Source organism: Prunus mume, linkage group LG4, assembly GCF_029339155.1.
Source record: "Prunus mume cultivar Tortuosa linkage group LG4, ASM2933915v1, whole genome shotgun sequence".
In the NCBI taxonomy this organism is placed as follows: domain Eukaryota; kingdom Viridiplantae; phylum Streptophyta; class Magnoliopsida; order Rosales; family Rosaceae; genus Prunus; species Prunus mume.
Window position 1 is genome coordinate 17,198,260 of NC_142701.1, and position 22,865 is coordinate 17,221,124.

The 22,865-nt window shown below is 37.6% G+C and overlaps 4 protein-coding genes across 4 annotated transcripts; 3 read left to right on the forward strand and 1 right to left on the reverse strand.

Annotated features, from left to right (window-relative positions):
* The first annotated feature begins 6,161 nt into the window (after positions 1-6,161).
* On the forward strand, positions 6,162-10,618 carry LOC103330364 (ankyrin). Its single transcript, XM_008232930.2, has 4 exons — positions 6,162-6,476; positions 7,853-8,128; positions 8,341-8,478; positions 8,860-10,618. Exons 1-4 carry the CDS (start codon positions 6,177-6,179, stop codon positions 10,411-10,413), a joined length of 2,268 nt encoding a protein of 755 aa, XP_008231152.2. The 5' UTR covers positions 6,162-6,176; the 3' UTR covers positions 10,414-10,618.
* Positions 10,619-10,880: 262 nt separating this feature from the next.
* On the reverse strand, positions 10,881-13,072 carry LOC103330365 (Ribosome recycling factor). The gene is made up of 8 exons (XM_089049907.1): positions 12,821-13,072; positions 12,522-12,665; positions 12,316-12,431; positions 12,105-12,196; positions 11,887-11,908; positions 11,735-11,803; positions 11,242-11,310; positions 10,881-11,150 (listed from the first exon to the last, which is right to left on the reverse strand). The coding sequence occupies exons 1-8, from the start codon at positions 13,002-13,004 to the stop codon at positions 11,070-11,072; spliced, it is 777 nt and encodes a 258-aa protein (XP_088906033.1). The 5' UTR covers positions 13,005-13,072; the 3' UTR covers positions 10,881-11,069.
* Positions 13,073-13,195: 123 nt separating this feature from the next.
* Positions 13,196-16,250, forward strand: MDA1 (Mitochondrial transcription termination factor family protein). Its single transcript, XM_008232933.2, has 4 exons — positions 13,196-13,418; positions 14,093-14,142; positions 14,266-14,481; positions 14,571-16,250. The coding sequence occupies exons 1-4, from the start codon at positions 13,348-13,350 to the stop codon at positions 15,698-15,700; spliced, it is 1,467 nt and encodes a 488-aa protein (XP_008231155.2). The 5' UTR covers positions 13,196-13,347; the 3' UTR covers positions 15,701-16,250.
* Positions 16,251-16,392: 142 nt separating this feature from the next.
* Positions 16,393-22,556, forward strand: SYN2 (Rad21/Rec8-like family protein). The gene is made up of 13 exons (XM_089049908.1): positions 16,393-17,700; positions 18,342-18,612; positions 18,699-18,736; positions 18,817-18,860; positions 19,116-19,180; positions 19,260-19,990; positions 20,258-20,369; positions 20,609-20,745; positions 20,813-21,279; positions 21,596-21,632; positions 21,729-21,750; positions 21,852-21,981; positions 22,229-22,556. Exons 1-13 carry the CDS (start codon positions 17,577-17,579, stop codon positions 22,373-22,375), a joined length of 2,325 nt encoding a protein of 774 aa, XP_088906034.1. The 5' UTR covers positions 16,393-17,576; the 3' UTR covers positions 22,376-22,556.
* The last annotated feature ends 309 nt before the right edge of the window (positions 22,557-22,865 follow it).

Sequence of the window (22,865 nt, forward strand, 5' to 3'; positions counted from 1 at the left end):
CCCAAGAGAATCTTTTTAAGTTTTTTTTTTTTAAAGAAACAATTACAAAAAGAGAAGCCCATAGTAGCAGAAAAATTTGTAGAAAACAGAGATAGTATTGTTTTCATATTCCCAATTAATTATAGATTGACACATGAAAAAGTTATGACGCGTGATATGTCGTGATTAGCCGAAAATAACAACATATTGTTATCCCCATTTCACACAAGTGTTTCTTCCGTAGTAGGGCACCCCAAAGAGAGCAAGTCAGAATTACAAGCTCGAGCAGCAACTGAAGGAAGGGGATGAATCCAAACTTGAATTTATGTTATCCATGTCCCCAATAAGCTATAGCATCTGTCATAAACTTGCCTTAGCTTATTATAGAAAGCCTAAGTGGTTATTCCTTAATAATAATTAGGATTTGGGAAAACGTCATTGATATGAGAATTTAATAATAATAAAATTAGTTTAGGCCAGTTGACAAAGGCAATGAATTCCTTGCATCCAACTAGTAAGAAGCCAATGAAGGCACTAGCCCCCACTGAGTCTTGTTCTACATCTATAAGGGTGCCAAATTTTCATGATATCTTATGTTGAATGGGGCAAATTGTTTGATAAAATGCCTCAAATAAGGTTAAGGTAGGACAAGGGGGCAAAGGAATGGCTATGCATTAGGCAAGACTTTACAGATTGTTGATAGGCCTCATTAGCCAATGTAAGTTAGGCCAGACTTTACAAATTCCTGCCCCTAGAAAGGAATCCGACTGTGCACCCGAGTTATTTGCTTGCTTTAGATAATTGCATACTTTGGAACAACACATTCCTTAAGGTTTCCTTGAGTGATCATTAATTTATAACAACAAAAAGTCATCCATTTTCATATGTAACAGTGAAACCCCACTAGAAAATTATACAAAGATCACAATATGGCGTGCCTTTATCAGACATAGGTTTCCCACCAATCTTTATTCCATCATTTCCCCGTGTTTTGAACGATTAATTAATCAAGGATTTCCACTCCTTCAAGCATCCCTCCTTTTGTTAAAAACATGTTTAGCTGTGGACGATTTGGTAATTAAATTTGCTAGAGTTAGTGAACTTTGAACCACAAGCAAAGCAACTTGTAAATAATTGGAGGAGCAGTTAGAGTCTTGAAGCAAACATATAGCTTCAATTCAAGATCTTACTTTATGTATGGAGAACATTTAAATTGCATCGCGCTGTTACCATTCTTTTACTTGCTCAAAATGTTAGATTAATTCATTAAAGGAAAAGCAACAAGAATTTGAAATTTGAGGTCCACGAAAGTCTTCACAGTAACATTTTTTTGTAATTTTTTTTTGGCAACTGAGATATATATATTTACGAATTGGTCCACATAAAATAAATATTTAATTGCAAAAGCTTTGGCGCCGATAATTTGTTTGAAACCTAATGATTTTATTTCAGTTATGTGGGGCAGAAATCTGCAATGCGAAAAATGTTTCTGGGCACTTAGCTTGAGCCTGATTTGTCCAGGGGCCAGTGGTTAGGATTAATTAGACAAAAAGAAGATTCTGAATTATGATTAATTAATTAATAACCCAAAAGAATTAGAAAGGATCAAAAGGATTCTGAATCTGAATTGGTAAAGAAGCAAAGGTAGGTGGTGGCTTATATTTCATATTGTCCCCAATTGTGGAAGACAACTTGAGTGATCTCTTCCAGTCTCCACCACCAAGATCTTGAGGGCCCAGTTACTTCAACAAGCCGATTGGAATTCCGAACGACCAGTACGACATTTTGGTGGCCACGGTCCCAAATGAAAGAGAGGTAATATGATGCCATGCTCACGCCAGACTCGACTTTGAAACAAACCAGCTTTGATCCTAAATGAACACAAAAGTGGAGTTACAGTCATTCCTGCACAAACCAAATACGCCAATACTAATATCCACTAACTAAAAGCAGCAGAAGTTTACACCCGAAGTAACGATAATAAAACAAATTTTTAAAGTAGATTTGTTTGGTTTGTGCAAATGAAACTCCCATATCTAATGTTAGGATATGAGAATTGAAGATGTTCATACTCATTAGTTATGTGTTGCATTCTCATTAGTACATTACCGAATATGGTAATGTAATTTCATTTTCATTTCCAAGCGTTTAAATCTTGAACCAAATAGATAATTAATATCATATTATAGTAATTTTCTTTGAAAGAATACCAGATGCAAGTGGTCATTCAAATAAATATACAAATCTTTTTTTATAGTATAAGCGATAGGGGGAGGGGAGTTTACACCAATATTAACTAAGTGTATGAGAGTTTCAAACCTCTACCCACGTAAATGCAGGTGGAAGAACTCAACAACTGCAGGTGGAAGAATTCAACAACTGAGTTATTTCTCATTCATAATAAATATGCATTTATAAGGTGGACAGCAAAATGAACGGTTGTTGTTGTATGCTGACACCCTAAAACACCCATCCCATGCAACAAGTTAAGTCTTGTACGCATCCGTACGTACCTTCTAGGAAATTCAGAGGGGAGAAGGAACAGTAACATAACAGTATATTGCTTTACTCGCTCGATACAGTCGCCAACTTCTTCTGAGGGTCATTAAAGAGGATCACATGAAAATCTAGGAAATTCTCTATATACATACACCTTGATTTGATTATTTGATTTTTTTTTTTCGGGTCTGAAACCTTGATTTGATATATTAATTCCTAAACACGTGTATGGTCACATTATATGTCATGTCAACTATCTATGCAATTAAGAGAATTAGTGCTTCACATTTTTCATGCTTTGATATATAATTTTTTATAACAAGTACTCGTCGTAATTTAATAAGAGACTAATTTACTCTCATCAAGGATTTAAATTCAATCTGGATTCTGGATCGAATCGTGCGGCTGAATTGTTGCATATTCGGAGACCCAAAAATTGAGATTTTATAATTATTTACATCTCCATTAACTCTCAGTACGTAGCACTCTACCCTACTGAGTACTGACTCACATTGGAATTTTACTGTTTCAGCATGGGTCGGTTCACTGTGCATGTTAACCCATTCCTTGTATTAATTGACTAAGCTTTTTCCTTTTTATTTTTATTAGGTCGTTGAATAAGCTTTTATTTAAACGAGCGAAAAAACACTATATTCTGTTCCAAAACCCATAACGCAGCTTTAATATTTTTTGTCCGGGTTATTTTACTTTAAATTAAGGTAATTAATCAAGGGAAGGTGTTACATGGGTTATTTACACGTGAAATGACTTGGTTTTTGCTGCACGCTCAGCGTGAGTTGCACCCTTCCATGCGCCACCCATTATCTTTCTTTAATTTTTTAATAAAGAAGATATGAAAGCAAAGCCTTGATTTAATATATAGTAGGACTCCTCCATGATCAACTTCTTCTACGTACCTTAAACCGTTTTGTAATTGACATCAATACCAAGAAGGAGGGGAGGAAGGAGCTTACCCAATATGGGTTGATATTTGGATTCATTCGTGGAAGCATCTATTTGTCACAGACTCGAAACCCTAAATTAATTAACAAATTATAATGATCTCAATAAATAAAGATCAGAAAGCGAGAGAGAGAGCAAGCTTGAAGATCCAACCAAGCAAATACGTGGAGGATATGTCGACAGCCACGTATGTCTGGGGTTCTAATTCTCCAATTTTAAAGTACACGTGTCTGCTTCGAATTGAATCTCTCAAAGCTGGCCATAAGATATTACTGTTATGAATATCTCTGACTCTGATCTCATTTCATTGAAGGCAATAAGAAGAAGGCAGTGAACCAACCAACCATGGATATTCATTTCATTGCAATGGGTAGAAACTGCTGCAAAAGAAATTACACATCTCAGAACTTGTCAGGTGGAGGTGGGGTGGAGCTAGCTGACGAGGCAGCGATGCGAATAATATACACGTAACGCGAGCTTACACTGCAGAGACTGATGATGAGAGTGGATGGCCACTTGATCAACTAGATATGCCTCCTCCATTGTATATGTCCAATTACTATATAATAAAGAATCCATTTTTTGTTGTTGTCGAAAATAAAGATTCGATTTTGTAGTTAACATTTTGGCCTTGCTTGTCAGTAGACGTATAATTAATGAGTAATTATAATGTAGTATACTTGTTATAATAGAAAGTAGATATTTTAACTATATCGTTTATTCACATTATAACACGTAAATGAATTATACCACATAATTGCATTCCGATATCACACGCATAAAAGTATAAAATAAATGTAGCTTTTGTGCATTAATTAGTTAATTAATTTAATTTTTGATGTGGTCAACAAGGTGGAGCTGGCTGATAAAGTAAAAATTGTTGGTCAAAGACTGAGAAGCCAGAGGGATGGCTTCTCCAGGACTCGTATTGACTACGGATGAACTACTGTGAAAGAGACAGACAGACATGCAGTAACTTTATTCTACCACCTTTTGCTTTCACTCACTTTAATTATTAATATTATACAGTTTCAGTTTCACAGAGGTACGTAGCTACAGGATCTTGTCATTGGGACTGTGGACTGTTTACTAGCGCTGCTAAAAATCTTTGGGACATTGCATGGGTTCCCTGTGCTAGCTGTGTATCTCTCTGTATGTTCCCCATCCCGTCCCGTCCCGTGTATTATGTATGTATAGCCGTGGTGGTGAGGTTTATGGAGTGTGGCTGTGTCCTGGTATTCCGCGACACAACTTGAGCTATCTGTTATATTATTATTAGTATTCTTCTTTTAATAATTATTTCATTTTTGGCATCTATATTTACAATTCAACTCATTAGCATTGGATACTACTCATACCATGCTCCACCACACCACCAATATTGCATCCTCTATTTTTAAAAAAATATTAATTATTGATTAATAAGTTGCGATTTTTAAAATCCCATTGTTCATGTTTCAAAATTGTAAGACAAACAAATTACTATATATATTGGATCTCAATCTTCTTCTGATGTTGGTCTTGTTTTTTATGTATAGATTCTTATCACTAGGAGAAAGACAGAGATTGTTCCGGTTCCATTCAAACTATAATAGGATCAACACCATGAAACTCACGACGGAATCTTAAGTATTGCCCTTTAAATTACTTTAATCAAAAGATGTATATTAATTGGTATACAAAGGCTATGTATGTGGCTCACCAAGTGCATTGTGAAATGTTCTCGGTATTCGAGTGATTATAATTCACTGATTCTCATGCTTTTTACTTATACCAATAAAATTATTAAACCTCCGTTTGGATGAAGGAATTGAAAATTATATAGAATTCTAAAATGACGAAATTTAAATTTTCATCATTTAAATTTTTGGCAATTGAAAATTTAAATGTTTGGATTTATATATGTCAAATTTTGTAAATGACACTATGAAAATTGCGAAATTACGAGTATTTTAGTGAAAATTAAACTCAGAAATTTGATGCCCAAATTTTTACGATTTTTTCCGCGTATCATTTAATAAATTCCACAGTTAAGTTGCCAAACAAAGAAATTGTCAATTTCTCATCTTAAATTCCTGACTTTTAGCTAAATTCCGAATTTTCCCTCATTCAAATGGAAGGTAAAAGAGTAGTTTATTTGATTCTAATTTTTTATTCTTAATACCACATTACAATGTTAACTACAATTGTCAGTGTTACATTATATATATTTTCTGTAAAATTCAAGCCGACTCAGGGGTTTGTAGCCAAAAAAACTTATATATAACAGGGATAACACTGTTTTATTATCATCAATCAATAACACAATAACCTGTGAAAAAATTATCTTACATGTCATTACGTTTTACTGCAATGACCTGTGACTCAACTCAAGTCTCATATAGTAGAGATTGACGACACTACTGCAATTGACTGCGGACCCCACGCCCGTTGGATAAAATAATTTTTTAACCCGCGTCTGAACCCTCAGTCAAATCCTTTTTTAACCCTAGTTAAATCGATTTAAAAGTTAAACGGTCCCGATAAATTTGCAGCCTCCCCTTCCCTCTCTAGCGCTCACTTATTTCAAGTTTCTCTTCTTTCTCTCGAGCCTCGCGTCGCGTCTTCTTTTAGAACAACAGAGTAGAGAAGAGAGAGAGAGAGAGAGAGAGATAACGCATGCGAGCTCTCACCTGAGTTTGCAGCAAAAAACCGCTACTACTGAAGCACAAATTCCTCCACGTGTTCGCCGGAAAATGACGGTCTTCTCCGGCAAGCAGGTGTTTCCAGTGGACTATGAGGCCGAGGTTTCTCAACGCCTTCTCGAAGCTTCGCTCTCCGGCGATCTGAAATCGGCGTTGGAATGTATCGCCAATCCGTTTGTGGACGTCAACTTCGTCGGTGCTGTCTGCCTCAAAACAAAGAAGACCGAGGTGTTATTGCGCGACGAATCGGCGAGCGAAGTCCGCGTCGACTACGAGGAGTTCAAAACCGACGTCACGGCTCTTTTTCTCGCTGTTCATGCTGGAAGTGTAGCTTTGGTGAAGAAACTACTGGTATGTGATTGAGGCTTTGGTTTTGGTTCGTGTTTTGTCAGATCACTGCGGTTGAAGTTGAGATTTGAAATGTTTTATACACATTGTTGATTCTTCTCCGATTTTGAAAGCATTTTGTGCTCGAATTGATTTTAAAAAAAAAGTATTTATGCTTTTATAAGTTTTTTTAATTCTCATTGTAGAATTTGAACTGCATTTGAAGTTTTCTTCTGCTGAATTCAAGGATACTGGCCTATTCACATCTCACATTTTTTGTTGATTTGCAAGCATTTTTTGTACGTTTTCTAAGAAATTTTTGATCCATCATTTCCCATTTTTTGTTACAGTATATTGTGGGAGAACTTCACGGAGTTCTTTGTCTGCTATGCATATTTGCTCGGAAACTCAAAAAATTACTGCTAAACCATTCTTTTAATATTTCAATTATGCTGGAGTACTGATATCAAGAAATTTTTAAAGCCTTTTATGATTTTTTGGTTATTTATTTATTTATACAAGCTTTAAGAATTTTAAATCCCCCTGCTGATTTCAAAGGTTTGGAGGAAAAGAATTAGGATTCGAAATTTATTTATTTATTCTGGGGGAATATTGTGTTCCATAGAAAAGTTGTTGAACTCTTTGATATCAATAATGTGTCATTGTCGTTATTGCCTGTCGATCTCACACAAAATGCAACATTAACTCATTGAAGTCTTTGAAAGACGTCTGCTACAGTTACAGGGGAATTGTTTTTGTTTTTTTTTTTTCACCTTGAAATTCACTTGAACGGAGAAGTCATTAGTTTCTGACCATTCTTTCTCTACGCTTTAGAGCCAAAAGTTTATGTTGTTTTGTTATTTGGACCTTACAAAAAAATAAAAATTATTATTATTATTATTTTGTCTTTGCTTAGTTGGGTATTTGTGTTTTCTTTGATTCTATATCATAATTAACGACCTGCTAAAAGAAATGAGATACACACGTGACACGACACGACTGATAAATACATAAGTTTTGGAGATAGCTTAATTAGTGGCCTTGAGACCCCATATCGAGTTGTCTCAAACTCTCTGTTCCGAGCCTGAGGTAGATAATTATGTGGATATTATAGATCCCCCTTTCCCTCATATTAATGAACTGTTTGTTGAAAGCTCCATGCTTCTTTCCCTATCACATCAGATTTGTTCCCCCATTTTGTCTGCACGTGTTCCATGACCTTTCGTAATCGATGAAGAAACCAAAATACCTACTAATGTACTAGATTTGATCTCTTCTTCTTGACTTTTGTAAAGATTATGAGGAAATTAAAGTGAAGAAAATAATAGATAGATGGAATAGTATTATGTCATCTCTTCCTTTGCAACTTACGGAGGATTGGTATTTTTCTCAAATTACAGAGCGTTGGAGCTGATGTAAATCAGAAACTCTTCAGAGGCTTCGCGACAACAGCAGCAGTGAGAGAGGGCCACCTTGAGATTCTAGAGATCCTACTGAAAGCTGGAGCATCTCAACCAGCTTGTGAGGAAGCTCTGTTGGAGGCAAGCTGTCATGGACATGCCAGGCTCGTGGAGCTGCTTATAGCTTCTGATTTGATCCGGCCCCATATTACTGTGCATGCTATTGTCACAGCAAGCTGCAGGGGGTTTGTTGATGTGGTGGACACTTTCATGAAGGTAGAACATCATATTCATTTTACCATAATTTGAGACAAGTAGATATTCTGTTGAAGAGTAAATCATAAAATGATTTTCTAGTAATCATATATAGGTGAACTGATCTAATAATGTCCGGATAGGCTTGATGAATGAATAGTGAATTAATCCTATTATGGTTATTTAATCAGTTTTATTAGTATGATAACATTGTTCTTCTTGCTCAACGGCAGTGTGGTGTGGATGCAAGTGCAGCGGATAGGATGCTGCTTCAGTCATCTAAGCCGTCGCTGCACACTAATGTTGACTGTAGCGCACTTGTAGCTGCAGTTGTTAGTAGGCAGGTCTCGATTGTTCGTTTGCTGCTACAGGTGACTTGCACTTCAATTTCAGTTTCGCTTAGTTTAAAACAATGTTGGTGCGCAATCAAATATGACCCTGAAAGCCATAAATTAGGTAGTAGAAAAGTAAATTTCAATTGAGATTCCAATAAGAGTAGGCCCCCATCCCCCTCTTGTGCATTAACTGTGACAGCTGGATTTGTACCTTTCAATAGCGATAGAGTGGTACACATTTCTATGATTGCAATAGGATCTAAACAGAAAATGATTTTGATTCTATGTATCTTCTGTCAGGACAGTAGTATTGTTACTGTTCTATCTTCTAAAATTACTATTGTACGTATCTTTTTCTTTTCACACCACATGACTAACAGCCCTCGTTTGTTCTTTGTTTCAAAATGGAAACAATAGGCTGGTGCGAGGACAGATGTGACAGTGACGCTGGGAGCATGGTCATGGGACACAGCCACAGGGGAAGAATTGCGGGTAGGGGCAGGACTGGCAGAGCCTTATCCCATTACCTGGTGTGCAGTGGAGTATTTTGAAGCAAGTGGTTCTATCTTGCACATGCTCCTCCAACATATTTCCACTGATACCCCTCATTGTGGAAGAACTCTCCTGCATCATGCTATCCTATGTGGTAATGTAGGAGCCGTTCGTGCGCTCTTACGTTGTGGTGCCAATGTAGAATCACCTGTTAAAACAACTGGAAAGACCATGTTTAATCCAATACACATGGCTGCCCGGCTTGGCTTGTCAACAATTGTTCAGTGTTTAATCGACTCTGGATGTGATATAAACTCCAAGACAGATTCTGGTGAGACAGCTCTAATGATCTGTGCAAAATATAAGCATGAAGAGTGTCTCAGAGTATTGGCCATGGCTGGTGCTGATTTTGGTTTGGTTAATGTTGCTGGTCAGTCCGTCAGCTCAATTCCCGGGACAAATCGCTGGTCCCTTGGTTTTCAGCAAGCGTTGATACTTGTTATAAGAGCTGGAAAGATACCAAGGTCCAGCAACTTTTCTGTGTTCTCTTCCCTAATGTTTGCAGCTCAAGCTGGTGACATGGAGGCCTTGAAAGCTGTAGTTGGTTCAGGAGAATTTGACATTGATTATCAGGATGATAAAGGTTTCTCGGCAGTCATGATCACTGCTTTGAAGGGTTACGTGGAAGCATTCCGGTTGCTGGTTTATGCAGGGGCTGATGTAAAGTTGTGTAACAAGTCTGGTGAGACTGCAATTACGCTATCTGAATTAAGCCAAAACCGTGACCTATTTGAGAAGGTAATGCTCGAATATGCACTAGAAAAGGGCAATCGCTATGCTGGAGGGTTCTATGCTCTGCATTGTGCAGCACGTCGCGGGGACATTCATGCGGTCAAATTGTTAACAAGTAGAGGCTACGATGTGAATGTCCCTGATGGAGATGGTTACACTCCACTCATGTTAGCGGCTAGGGAAGGCTATGGTCCCATGTGTGAACTCTTGATCTCTCATGGGGCAAATTTGGATGAGAAGAATGCCAAAGGCGAAACACCACTCTCACTAGCAAGGAAGAGTGGTTGCGGTACCAAAAATGACGCGGAGTGTGTGATACTGGATGAGCTTGCTCGCAGGGTGGTGCTAGGTGGAGCCCATGTTTGGAAGCATACCAAGGGAGGGAAAGGAAGCCCTCATGGGAAAGAGATGAGAATGGTGGGAGCCATAGGGGTGCTGCGCTGGGGGAAGTCGAACCGGAGAAATGTGATATGCCGGGATGCAGAGGTGGGGCCCAGCCCAGCTTTTAGGAGGAATAGGAGGAGCAAGAGTGATGCGGATGAAGCTGGAGTGTTTAGGGTGGTGACTACGAAGAACAAGGAGGTGCATTTTGTGTGTGAAGGTGGGGTTGAAACCGCTGAGCTTTGGGTGAGGGGCATAAGGCTTGTGACAAAGGAGGCTATTTTGGGTAATAAGAGGGAGTCATGAATGGTGGTGACTGGTGAGAGGATAGCGTCAGAGAAGCAGTAGGGTGTATAAATGTTTTCTAGAATACTTCGTCTTGAAGTATTTAGAAGTAGAGTTGTTTCTGGTTATTGTAAATGTTTTGATCCCTCAGTTGTAAATGAGTTCACTTCTCGTCGTAAGGGACAATGGATATCTAGCATCCGATAGATTTCGCTTGTTCACTAAATGGCTGCCCCTTTAACTTCCAGCGAGTCAATGAGTATCCAAAGGTTTTCAAATTTCAAACTAACGACGCCATAAATCTTTAATAGAGATCTAAAGATAAAAATATTATTATGGTAGCGAGATTGAAGAACCAAGATGTAAGCAAACCAAAATAATTGAGACGAGGCTATGTTCTGATTTCGAATGGCAACTTCTACACTGAGAATACGTTGGATCCTTTATGCATGGCGGCTAAATCTCCGAAACCGTTTAAATGAGCTCACTTTATCATAAGTTGAAACATCAATATCGCATAATAATAAGTATCATGAGTTGAAACATCTATGTTCTGATTTTGAATGGCAACTTCTAAAGGACTCTTCTACAAAAACAAATTGAGGTATAGCTCTTCCGGAATGGAGGTGGGGCATTCCGCCAATGAATATTAAAACACAGAGACAAAATACCACCTTTTAGCCTGCACTGATCTCCTTCTCCTTTGCCTTGCACAAGTCCTCTGCTGTCTTCACAAACTTTTTAGTCAACTCCTCAACCTGGAAAATGTAGCCATTTCGAAGAACCAATGAGCAATAAAAGTCGCATAATATTAACTTAGGAGCAGTGAGCTTATAATTTAGGGCTCACCTCTTTCTCCAATCTTTTTAAGTCGTCCTTTGGGTATCTTGAATACAACTTTTTTATTGTATCCATTGCCTGTAATAGAAACCAACAATCTATTAAGTCACACAGCCGGAAAGCTGCAAACACATAGAATTCGTTCGTACTCACATATCAAGGGTAATCCTTTTGCAACCCCTAACATTGTTTTGGTCCTCAATACTACAAATGATACATTTCTTCATGGAACCACCAGACTAGAGAGCAGGAAACTAAAGATTTAATCATAACTAAGGCATCTTTTTTGCTACTGCTATATGCTTCTAGGATTGAGAGATTCCAGATACTGAATGTGTGAAAAGTATTGCTATACTTCTCTGTCTTGATGCTTGGTGAATATCAAAATAACAAAGAAGAATCTCGCAGTCACCTCAATTGCAATATTTTTTACCTAGAAATGATTTGAACCTGCCAAAAATGTGTTAGCAGAAAGAAGGAAAAAAAATTGACTTTAAGTTACCTTTTGGCGAGCTCTTCTTATACTTAGTCTGCCATCTTCACAGGACTTGGTAACCACTTTACATACAGCCTGGTAGAATATGTTCAATGATAAGACATAGTAGTTATCAGACACGACAAAAAACAGAGAGGGCAAAAGCAGTTAAAAGTCACCTGAACATGCTCTTTGGTCAATCTGGCCATCACAAAAATTAGAAAAAGATACATTAGTCAAGCAATCAAACAATTGGCCAAGAACAACTTAGCTTGGAGAATATGAAAACTAAAAGAAAACATCAAGTGTATTTCTTAAGGTTTTTTCACCAGCCTTCATAAGAAAATGTGCACTGAAAATTCATAACACCATGAGTTACAATCAGATGTGTGCTTACGGAGGAATAGCTGCAATCAATCGATCCCCATCCACTTTAGGATTTAACCCCAAGGCAGATTCAACAATGGCAGTCTCCAACTTCTGTAAGGCCTGCAAGCTCATGTTTGGAGCCAAATATAAATATTTGAGAAACAAACTGCAATTAAGATATAGCAAGTTCACAATATAAACTATAACAGAAAGTTATAAAAAACGCATCCCCTCATTACATTTGGATCAAAAGGGTTTATTGATAATGTTTTCGAATCCAGTACTGAAACAACGGCTATCTGACTCAGGGGCAGCTTGACGCCACCGGTTTCCACAATAATGTGGTCAAGCATTCCTGCATAAACATTTCAGACAACTAAGATAAGTAGCAAACCGAAGTGAGCACACTAATAGCGATTTGACAACCGGGAAATTGAGAATGTACCCGGAGATGCTCTTCCAGTTCGTAGTTTGCTTAATTCTGCTGACAATGCTGTAATTGCCGCCTCCATTTGCGAGGTCGTGTTTGCCTTAATGGTTGGCCCCATATTTGGCAAAACTTCAATTGTGCCCGCAGCGGAGTCATCTTCTAAAAATGTGAAAATCATAGAAAATGAGTGAAATTTAGAAGGTTGCATATGAAAAAATATATAATTTTTGTGCCGCTAAACCAAACAGTATCTTCGATTCTTAGATATCATATATGTGGTTTTGTACAGTAAGAGAGATAGGAAAAGAGAGTACTTGATTTATTGCGGCCTTTGGCAAAGCCTCTGCGACTTTCTTTGACGAATTCAAGAGCGGAATGAGACAGAATTCTCTGCGGTGCCTCGGATTTGCACTGAAAGAGCTCGCGACCGACAATCGCAGAGCTTCGAAGGAGAAGGACGTTTCGGAATGAGAGTGCGCGTCTCAGAAAGATCGCCATGGCTGTAGCTCTCTAGGGTTTTAGATTTGATAAACCCCGCGCAGTGAGGCCTGAGACTTTGGGCCTCCAAGCCTTGGTTTTGGTTTCGGACTTTAGAATATTACACGATACGACGACGTTTTATCCGTTAAATTTAGGATAATCAGGCTTTTAAGCTAATTGCAGCAGAATTTGCACGTGGTACCCTGTGGAACAACACACACTGACTCGCTCACACACACACAGCATATCCAAACACAAGAGAGGCCAAGACCCACTCTTCGCCCTCGCTCTTCTTCTCTTCAGCCCAAGACTCAAAATTTAATAAGATTTTGGTTGTTTTTTGGCTGAGTTTGAGCTGAAAATGGAAGCTTTCTGTGCCATTCGCCCTGCCTACTTCGCGGATCCACTGAAAGTAGATTTCAGCACCACCAGGTACTTTCCTCTCCCTTAAGTCTCAAGTTCTCAACTGAATTAATTGGAGAAGAACATACTGGCAAACTGTCTTTACCAATTGGAATATGTAAATGGTGCAATTTCCATGGTTCAAGCTTCAAGTTGACGTATCACTATCCTCTAAAGTTTGTGAGGTTAAAGCTGATATTTTTGTTCATAATATTATATGAATAGAGATTTTCAAGACATTTTCAAGTTGATTATATAATGGGATTGTGATAATATTATAGTTAAAAGGAGGACTAGTGGGCTGGTTAGTATGTTGGCAACAGCAGACAGAGATGTAGTAGGCACGCTGAGGATAGATGGGTAGAAAAATGAAATATGTATTGGTCATTGGTGGCTTGGTGGCTTGGTGCACCAATTAACTTGTATATGGTGGAAAGTAGACTAAGGATTCAAATCATTTCGTTTTTGTGGTCGGGATCTTTCGGGATTGCAAGCTTGAAGGGTCCAATGTGATTAGGTAGATTTTGATAGACTCGAATTATGGTGTTATTTGTTAGCTACTTCCTGCCAAACCCCAAGCCTTTGAGAGACTCAGCACTGAACATGTGCTATCTCTTTCTATCTTCCCCCAATTTCTCTTTTTGTTTCACTATCTTTTTTATTAGTCATGAGACGGAAATTGATTTCGATCCATTTTTTTTCAGGACTAGAATTACTTTCCCCCAGAAACTCTTTTTCTGTCGAGCGAAGTTTGGTAAGCAATTGGTAAAACGTTTCTCTAATACAACTTTCGTAGTACAATGCCAACTACAACTTTTGCACACAATTGATCTATTTTTCTTGAAAATTTGACAAATATCTTTCAACACTTGTACAGCTGACTCAGGGATAGATGGCTCATTTAGCTTAAAACTGGTATCTCCAGCCCTTTTAGCAGCTGAAAAAGAAGAAGCTAGGGCTGTCCTAACCTTGTTCTTGAAGAAACAAGGCCTCAGCCATACAGTTGCTGCAAGAACCATAAACAAGTCAGACCTTTTTGTGGAGCACCTGATCTCTAGGCTTCATGCTGTTCATAAATCCCGGTATCTAGTAGGTTCGAATTCAACATATTACTGCTTCTCTCTGGACCTAGCTTACATATTTATTGTAAGCTCTAAATTGTTTAATCAAATCTTCTTGCAGGACGAGAGCTAACAACTCTTGAGATTAGGGAGGCTCTAATCCCTTACCTCGAATCCCTTCTTGATGAGCATGGAGTTTTTCTGGTAGATTTGGTGGAAAGCTTTCCAAATGCACCTGTAAAAGAAAAGCCAGTTGCACCAGTTACTAAATCTCAATCGTCTGTGGATTTAAAGAAGCTAAAGGCCATATCTCGAGTAAGTGAAATTGGCCCAGCTGGGAAGCTCCCACCTCACATTCTCTACCTTTTAGAGCTTGGCATGGATCTTGATCAAATCAAGGGAATTGCGCGCAGATTTCCATCTTTTGCCTATTATAGTTTAGAGGGGAAGATAAAGCCAATTGTTGAGTTTCTTCTCGAACTTGGGGTGCCAAAATCTGATATTCCTACAATTCTTAATAAGAGGCCTCAGCTGTGTGGAATCAGTCTATCTGAAAATATCATACCTACCATGAATTTCTTAGAAGATCTGGGTGTGGACAAGAAACAATGGGCAAAAGTGATATACCGGTTTCCAGCGCTTCTCACTTATAGTAGGCCGAAGGTGAAGACGACCATAGATTTTCTATATGAAATGGGCCTTTCAGCCGAGCTCATAGGTAAGGTTTTGACACGCTGCCCAAACATTATAAGTTACAGTGTAGAGGACAAGTTACGGCCAACAGCTGAGTACTTTCTCTCATTGGGGGTGGATGTTGCTGTTCTGCTCCATCGTTCTCCCACGCTTTTTGGTCTCAGTATTGAAGCCAACTTGAAGCCTGTAACAGAATTTTTCTATGAGAGGGGATACAGTATGGAGGAAGTTGGGATCATGCTTTCAAGATATGGAGCATTATATACTTTCAGCTTGGCAGAGAATTTGATACCAAAATGGGAGTTCTTTTTGACCATGGATTATTCAAAATCAGAGCTGGTTAAATTCCCTCAATATTTTGGCTATAGTTTGGAAGAAAGGATTAAACCAAGGTATGCACTAATGAAGGAATGTGGGGTGAGGCTGCTGCTGAACCAGTTATTATCACTATCAACTGGTAACTTTGATAAGGCTCTCAACAAGAAAATAAAGAAATTGTCTGCTGGAAAAGATCCAAATATCTGCAGTGATGATCTTACATCGGAGGTTGAACAATGAAAGTTCTGAGCAAATATTGTAACAATACAGGACGCGCATGCACAATATGAGCACTGATGCAGTACAGGTGCCACATTGAAGCTAAAAATGGATGTGCTTTCACTGGGGAATAGAGTCAATATATCGTTTCGAAAGTTGGATAATGTATGTGATTCTTCTCACCTGCGCGTGCAGACAGTAGATATTCGATTGTTGTCAAATTTTCTTCAAGTTTCAGGAGGGAGTTGTATCTGTTGCTACTTGCCGAGTGACATCCTCCAAATGAATGAAGAATCATCTGCCATCCTAACTCTTTTGCCTGGTTGACCTCTTTTATGACTCTTTGTATTTGCCAGGTTTTTCTATTCTAAACTCCTGGGTTTGGAAAGCTGGTAGAAACTTGCTCTGTCCTGTTACAATTTTTTTGTACGTTGTAGTTCGGATTATTATTACTTTTTAGATCCAATCCAATTACTCTAATCTTAGTTTTATGTTTCCTTGTAAATGAATACCATTGTCTAGAGAGAAGCTTTCATATTCTGTCTGGGCGGTTCCCTTTTGGTTTTGAAAATGCATTTGCACATAAATCATAGTTAATATGTTTGCTCATTTCGTTTGGCCAATGGGTGCAGGTGCAGCCTTGGTCTTTGCATGATGGTCTGGTTTTAGTTGAGGTTGGGTTGACACGTCGTTTAGCTCTTTTACTCGTGTCAGTATAATGATTTATGGTGGATTAAAATTTGAATATATGCATGTGGATGTGGGGTGGCATTTTACTGCCAGTTTAATTCACAATCTTTATCTTCTTGGTCTTTGACATATCTCATATGTGTTGTCTTTTCCCATTTTGGCATAAACCAAAGTTTTTAACTTTTTTACAAATTCAAGTTCATTGCATTTTTGTGCTTTAAATGTGTAATTACACCAGACCCAAAAAAGAAAATAACACAATTTTTAAATGAATAATATTACTATTATCATATTTGTATACCACATTTTCATACTACCTTATATGGCAGATAAAATGTACAACTACGTCAATTAAAAAATAACTCTATACAATGTATTTCCCTTAAAAAGTCCAATACTATTACTGAATTACAAAAATAATAATAGTAAGTCATACAAATTTGGTACCCCACCAAATAAATATGGGAAATAGACTGTCACCTACCAAAGAAGCCAAAATGAAAAGTAATTAATTAACATCATCTAATTTTTCATGGACTAAAATAAGTTTATAATCCTTGGTACTTTTTATTTTTAAAATAAGTGTTCTTTCTAGAATACGGAAGTGGTATTACGAGTTCGCTTAAATTATAAAAAATATTAACACCTCTATACACGTTATATAGCTAAATTTAAATTAAATTTATAAATATTAAGCAGACATACGATGTAACATTACCATCCTAAAAATAAGTTTTAGGTAGTCTAGTATGAAAATTTGACATAAACCATTCATAGAAAAGATATTTGCTATAATCATATCTTTATCATTAACTTCCATCTTTTCTTTTCTGATACAGTTTGTTTTTCAATCCGCTTGATTTGTAATCTCCAAAAATATGACGTGGGTTGAATTGAATGTGCCTAAATTTTTAAATTGGGCCTGGGAAAAAAAGGAAAGAAAAAGGTTTTGCCTAATTTGTTTACTTATATTTTTGTTTTGTTTTGTTTTTTTTTCGGTCTGAGACTTACAGGGCACACTACACTACAGCAATCGACCGTTTCTTGTTATTTCTTAAGGACCTCCTTCCCTCCCGTGGACCCTGGCATTTGTTTGCAGTTAGCAGTTCGTGCGTTTCTTTTCCGTTTATCTCCGAAATAAGTGAGAAGAGGAACCAAATCACAGAGAGAGTGAAAAAAGCTAAAGAAAGCCAATTGGAAAAAGGGCATGTTCTACTCACAGTGCCTCCTATCAAGGAAGGGGCCTTTGGGCGCCATTTGGGTTGCCGCTTACTCTTTCAAAAAGCTCAAGAAGGCGCAGGTCACTCAGACTGACATCTCCTCCTCTGTTGGTTTGTTTCCTTTTCTCTTCGCCGTCTTTCTCATGGTTTGCTTCCCTTTGGTTGACATTTGAAAGAAATGAGGGGAAAATCACAACAAAACCATAAATTTTTGCAATGGGGTTTTTTTCTTACAATATTTGAGCACACACTTTTTGCTAACTTTTCTCTGATTGTTTCTCCAAAAACCAAACAGTGTTTCTCTTTTTTTTTTTCTTTCTCTTTGGGGCTTCTCTGTTTCTTTCGTTTTTAATAAAAATATTCATGTGCGGGCAGCGGGTGTTGTTAGAAGAGTGCTAGGAAGATTTTCTTTTTCTATTATGGAAAGGGATTTTCTCTTCACGGGTATTCATATTTGGTGACTTAATTACGTTGTATTTGCTCTGAAATACATTAATTTTGTAACCTGGTTTCTGGGTTTGCCATTAGTTACTGTTATCAACCATCTAGCCATTTGTTGGATCCGCTTAGTTGCTCCATAATTCAGGTTTCTGGGTTTGTCATTAGTCATTGGCTGTTTTGCATAAGAAGTTGTAAGAAGAAGACAGAATTTTCTGTGAAAATGTTATTCTTTTGCTGGTTACCAGGAATACCTCTTCATGTTATTTGACATTGAGCCTGAAATATCTTTAAACCCTATTCTCTTGGTGCAGATAAAATTTTGCAAGATGAATGGGATGTTGTTGCATACAGGGTTCTCGCCTACCTTCTTCTTGGTGTCGTTCGAATATACTCCAAAAAGGTTGAATATCTGTTCAATGATTGCAATGAAGTGCTGATTAAAATCAACAAATTTGTGGTTAGTACAAAAAAGAATGCAGATGCAGACAAGCTGCGGGCGCCTTATTACTCTGTTACTCTACCGGATAGATTTGAACTTGATGCTTTTGATCTGGGGATCCTTGAAGTTGAAGATGTCAATGGGTAAGCTGTGTAGCTTAAAAAACCTTATGAGGATATTACCGTATGTAGTTCTCATATTTAACATGTTTGCTTCCCTTACTTCCCAGATGCAATGTGGTGTCCCATGAAGATATCACACTTAAAGGTATTAAATGTTTGGTCCTTAATACTATTCACTTAATTTTATTTGTATAATTTTACACGATTCGGCATGATATGAAACAGATTGTGCAAAGGGGAATGGAATTGGACAGTTTTATTCAGAAATGGTATGTCACATGGTCATTCTAATGTTTATCTATTTTGTCAGTTTTTTCAGCCTAATATGCATTCTTTCTTTTCTTGTTCTGCTGAACTTTTCATGGTATTAACTTATCTCCTTTCAGACCCTAAGAGACATTCATTTTCTTATGACAATTAGTTCTTAATGATTTTCCAAATTTCCTGCCTCGTAAGAATTTTCATAGGTTTGATAAAGTTTCGCCCAGAATATGCACCTAAGGTGTCAGTTTGTGTTTGTGCAGTATGGTTATGAGGAATTTGGTGTCTGTGACAATATTTCGTCTGCTGATTTCACCCCAATCAAAGTGCGTATAACCATTCAAGATGCTCGAACTTTTCGAATACTTTCCTTTAATCTTATTTTTGACAAGTATTTCTTATTTCAGTGTACTTTCATCTTACATGTTGGACTTTGACATGGAGTTCAGAACATCAAGTAATGGAGCCAACTCAGAAGCATTTATGGAGAAGCTTCAAGAGAATAGCTTCTCTCAAGAAGAATGCGCAGATCTAGAAACATTTTGTGGAGTTCAGGAAGAACCTCCAAACCAAGTTGTTTCATATGGAGAAGATCAAGAAACTAATAGAGAGCAGATAAAGGCTCCAGATATAGCACCGTCTGAAGATGGAATTCAAGGAGAATCAAGCATGGAAAAGCCTCGAGACCTTATGTTGTCTCAGGAAGGTTTGAACCTTGAGACAGTCTATGGGATTGAGAGAGAACCTTCCTACTATGTTAGATCATCCAGTGAAGATCATCAAATTGATCGTGAGGAGATTATGGAACCAGAGTTGGTGCAACCAGAAAATCAGACGTGTCAGGTTATAAGACAAGACAATAATCTAATTGCCTCAGAAGCTAATATGGAAAAACTGCTAAGATGTACAGTTTCTCAAGAAGAGTACATGGACCTTGATATGTTTCTTGGGGCGAAGCAATCTCGAGAACTTGTTTGTTCATCTGGTGAAGAGAATCATATTGACAGAGAGCCAATAAAATTGCCAGAGATGAGTTCGCCAAAAAGTATAGAACACCAAATTATTGTGCAAGAAGATCCAGATCCTCTCTCTGTTGAATATGATGGAACTCCTGGTGCCAAGTTCCCCAGTGCCTTAGGTGCATACTTCTCAACAAAGGAATTTAATGTTATGTTTCTTTTTACCTCTTAAGTATTCAATTCCTATAGTTGTTTAGGACTTTAAAAAGAGTTGCTTTAGCACCTTATATACAGAGTTGGACGTTAGTTTTTCTTAGTCAAATACTGTTCTGAGTTCCATCTTTTGCTTTGTAATATATATATATATATATATATATATATATATATAAAATCAAAATTTCATGTATGCTTAACAAGTTTGTCCTAAATTATTTATCATAATGCAGGTGTTACTACACCAAAGTTGATGGTTATTCGTACACCAGCTACTAAGGAATCTGCTCGAATTTCTAGGAAAAGAAAATGTGTCATTGATGATATGACAGTGCTGCCTAATGAGTACGTGATGGTTTACTGTCCCTTTACATGTGTTAAATTGAAGTGTTCCTGTTGTATTTATTTGTAGAAATCTAGGCTAGAAATTATTTCTAATTTTATCCATAAAAGTTAAAATGGCATTTGGAGCATCCGTCGTTATATTTGAAATAACATCCTTTCGGACACTTTGGATTTTAATTATGTTTCAATGGATTATAAGTTGACCAAGGAATAAGAAACCGTAACATAAAATTTCACAGGGTAATCCGGCGAAGCATACATGATGCAGGTGACCTGGTTTCTAAAAGAAGAAAAGTTCCTCAAACTGCCCTTGCTGTTTGGAAAGCCTGTCAAATTGGAATTCTAACCCATGATTTCTCGGAGCCATTGCTACCTGGTAATTTTCTATCGTTATTTACTTTCTGGTTCATCAGTTGTGGAACCGCTGCTAACTGCATTTGCAGCTGGTGTTTCACAAGAACTTAAATCCCTGTCCTGCAAAAGGAAATTAAAGATTATAGAACCTGCTGAAACTGTTGGAACTCCAGAAAAGTTAGATGTGTTGGAATCTCCAAGTGTTGGTAGGTCAGAGCAAATAGAAATTGCACCAGAAACACCTGTTCGTCGCTCACAATCAATGAAATCATTTGAGAGTCCAAACAGCCCTGAAGCTCATGATGTGGATATAGTAAGACCTGAGCCATCTGGAAGGATAGAGGAAGAGCCATGCCTGAGCAGGGAGCAAGCTGACCCACCTGAAAGTTTAGAAGAAGTACCATTTCTGGACAGGGATATATTAGGACCTGGGCCATCTGGAAGGATAGAGAAAGAGCCATCCCTGGGCAGGGAGCAAGCTGACCCATCTGGAACTGTAGAAGAAGTACCATGTCTGGGCAGGGATCAAGAACATGATTTCAATCTGCTGAATGAGGTAAAGTAATGATTACTATGGAATTTTATTGTAAGAAAAGCATCTACAAGAAACGATTAGATGCTTTTCTCAGATACTACCTGTTGATAGACATGTAGATAAGTCAATGTTAGTAACTTAGTATAGAGCATAGCCATCCTGGAAATCTTTCTATTTGTGGTACTCAGACAAGTGAATGCACATGACAAGCTCGCTTTTACCATTGAAGGTCTGAAACAAGCATGTATGATATTGATGCTGCTACATCATATTATTTTGTTTCTCATTTGTTCTGGAATTGATTATGTCTCTTTAATTCTTTTTAATCTTGCCTCAGGAGATTGCTTTATGCGAAGGAGTTAACCCTGAAGTTGGTAAGAGGCTCAAATTGATTTCATTAAGCTAGCTTTTGTTTGATTTGCATTTTTTTTTTTTGCAATCCTGAACTCTGAAACTTATTTTTGTTGTAGATGGATGGTCAGGAAGAACCAGGTATGGTGGATTTGCTCTCTTGAAATTCTTTTGGCATAAATGTCAGGGCTAATAGTTTTTCTTATACCAACTTTTTCTTTAATAACAACTTGTGCATACAGAGTAGTTGCAAGGTACTTGCAGAGACACTTTCCGAATCGTAAAAAACAAGGAGAGGAGGAAGTGAACTTGTTGCAGGTTTCAGAAGGAAGAACTAAGAGAGAAAGTGCAAGGCTATTTTATGAGATACTGGTATGATCTATCTGTACTATGTGGTTTAGAATCTTCATTTGGCTTCGTCATGAGTTTGGGTCATTTTATGGTGCATCTTCCAAATTCATGAGCCAGCTGCTTCTTTCTTCTTTTAATTTTGCTGTACAGAAACTTATCCAATGAACCCCAAAATTCTTACGTCCAAACATGCAGATCAGAACCTGATAGTCCCGTGTGTAATACATTATTGAATTTTTTTCATTTATTTATTTATTTATTTTTGCAGGTGTTGAAAACTAAAGGGTACGTGGATGTGAAGCAAGATGATGCGTATGGTGATATTCTGATCTGGAAACGCCCCATCTGGGACCAAACGTGGGGAGACGATATGGTTAACAGAGGCGCCTCTAAAACTATGTATTTATGCGCATAGAATTTTCTGTGCTGCATAAATTGTATACCACCAGAGTAGGTTTTTTTTTGTACAAAGTTAATTAGTCGTGTAAAGTTTAGCTTCTATTTTGAGTGGCTTTTCCTTGGAACAATGTCAGAAAGACGGGCATGTGATAATGCCCCCAACAAAATCAAGTTTCAAAACTTTAATCTTTTTTGAAGCTCCAATTCTATAAACCCATCACCATTTTTTTTCTTCAGATTTTCACAAATAAATATGTCCAACGGTAGATGTTTGAAATTTTACCAGTGCTTTATTTATACTTCAGTGGTGCCAATGGAGTTAATTTTTTTCTTTTTTTGGTAGACAAAAACACCGAATGGCTATTTTCCATATGGATTTGGTGGATTTCACAAATTAGGTGCAACTCAATTACAAGCACTTTTTACCACACCAGAATCAGCCACTCACGTTAACACATGAGAATCATAATCTTTCACAAAAACAATGGGAAAAGCAAAAAGTTGTG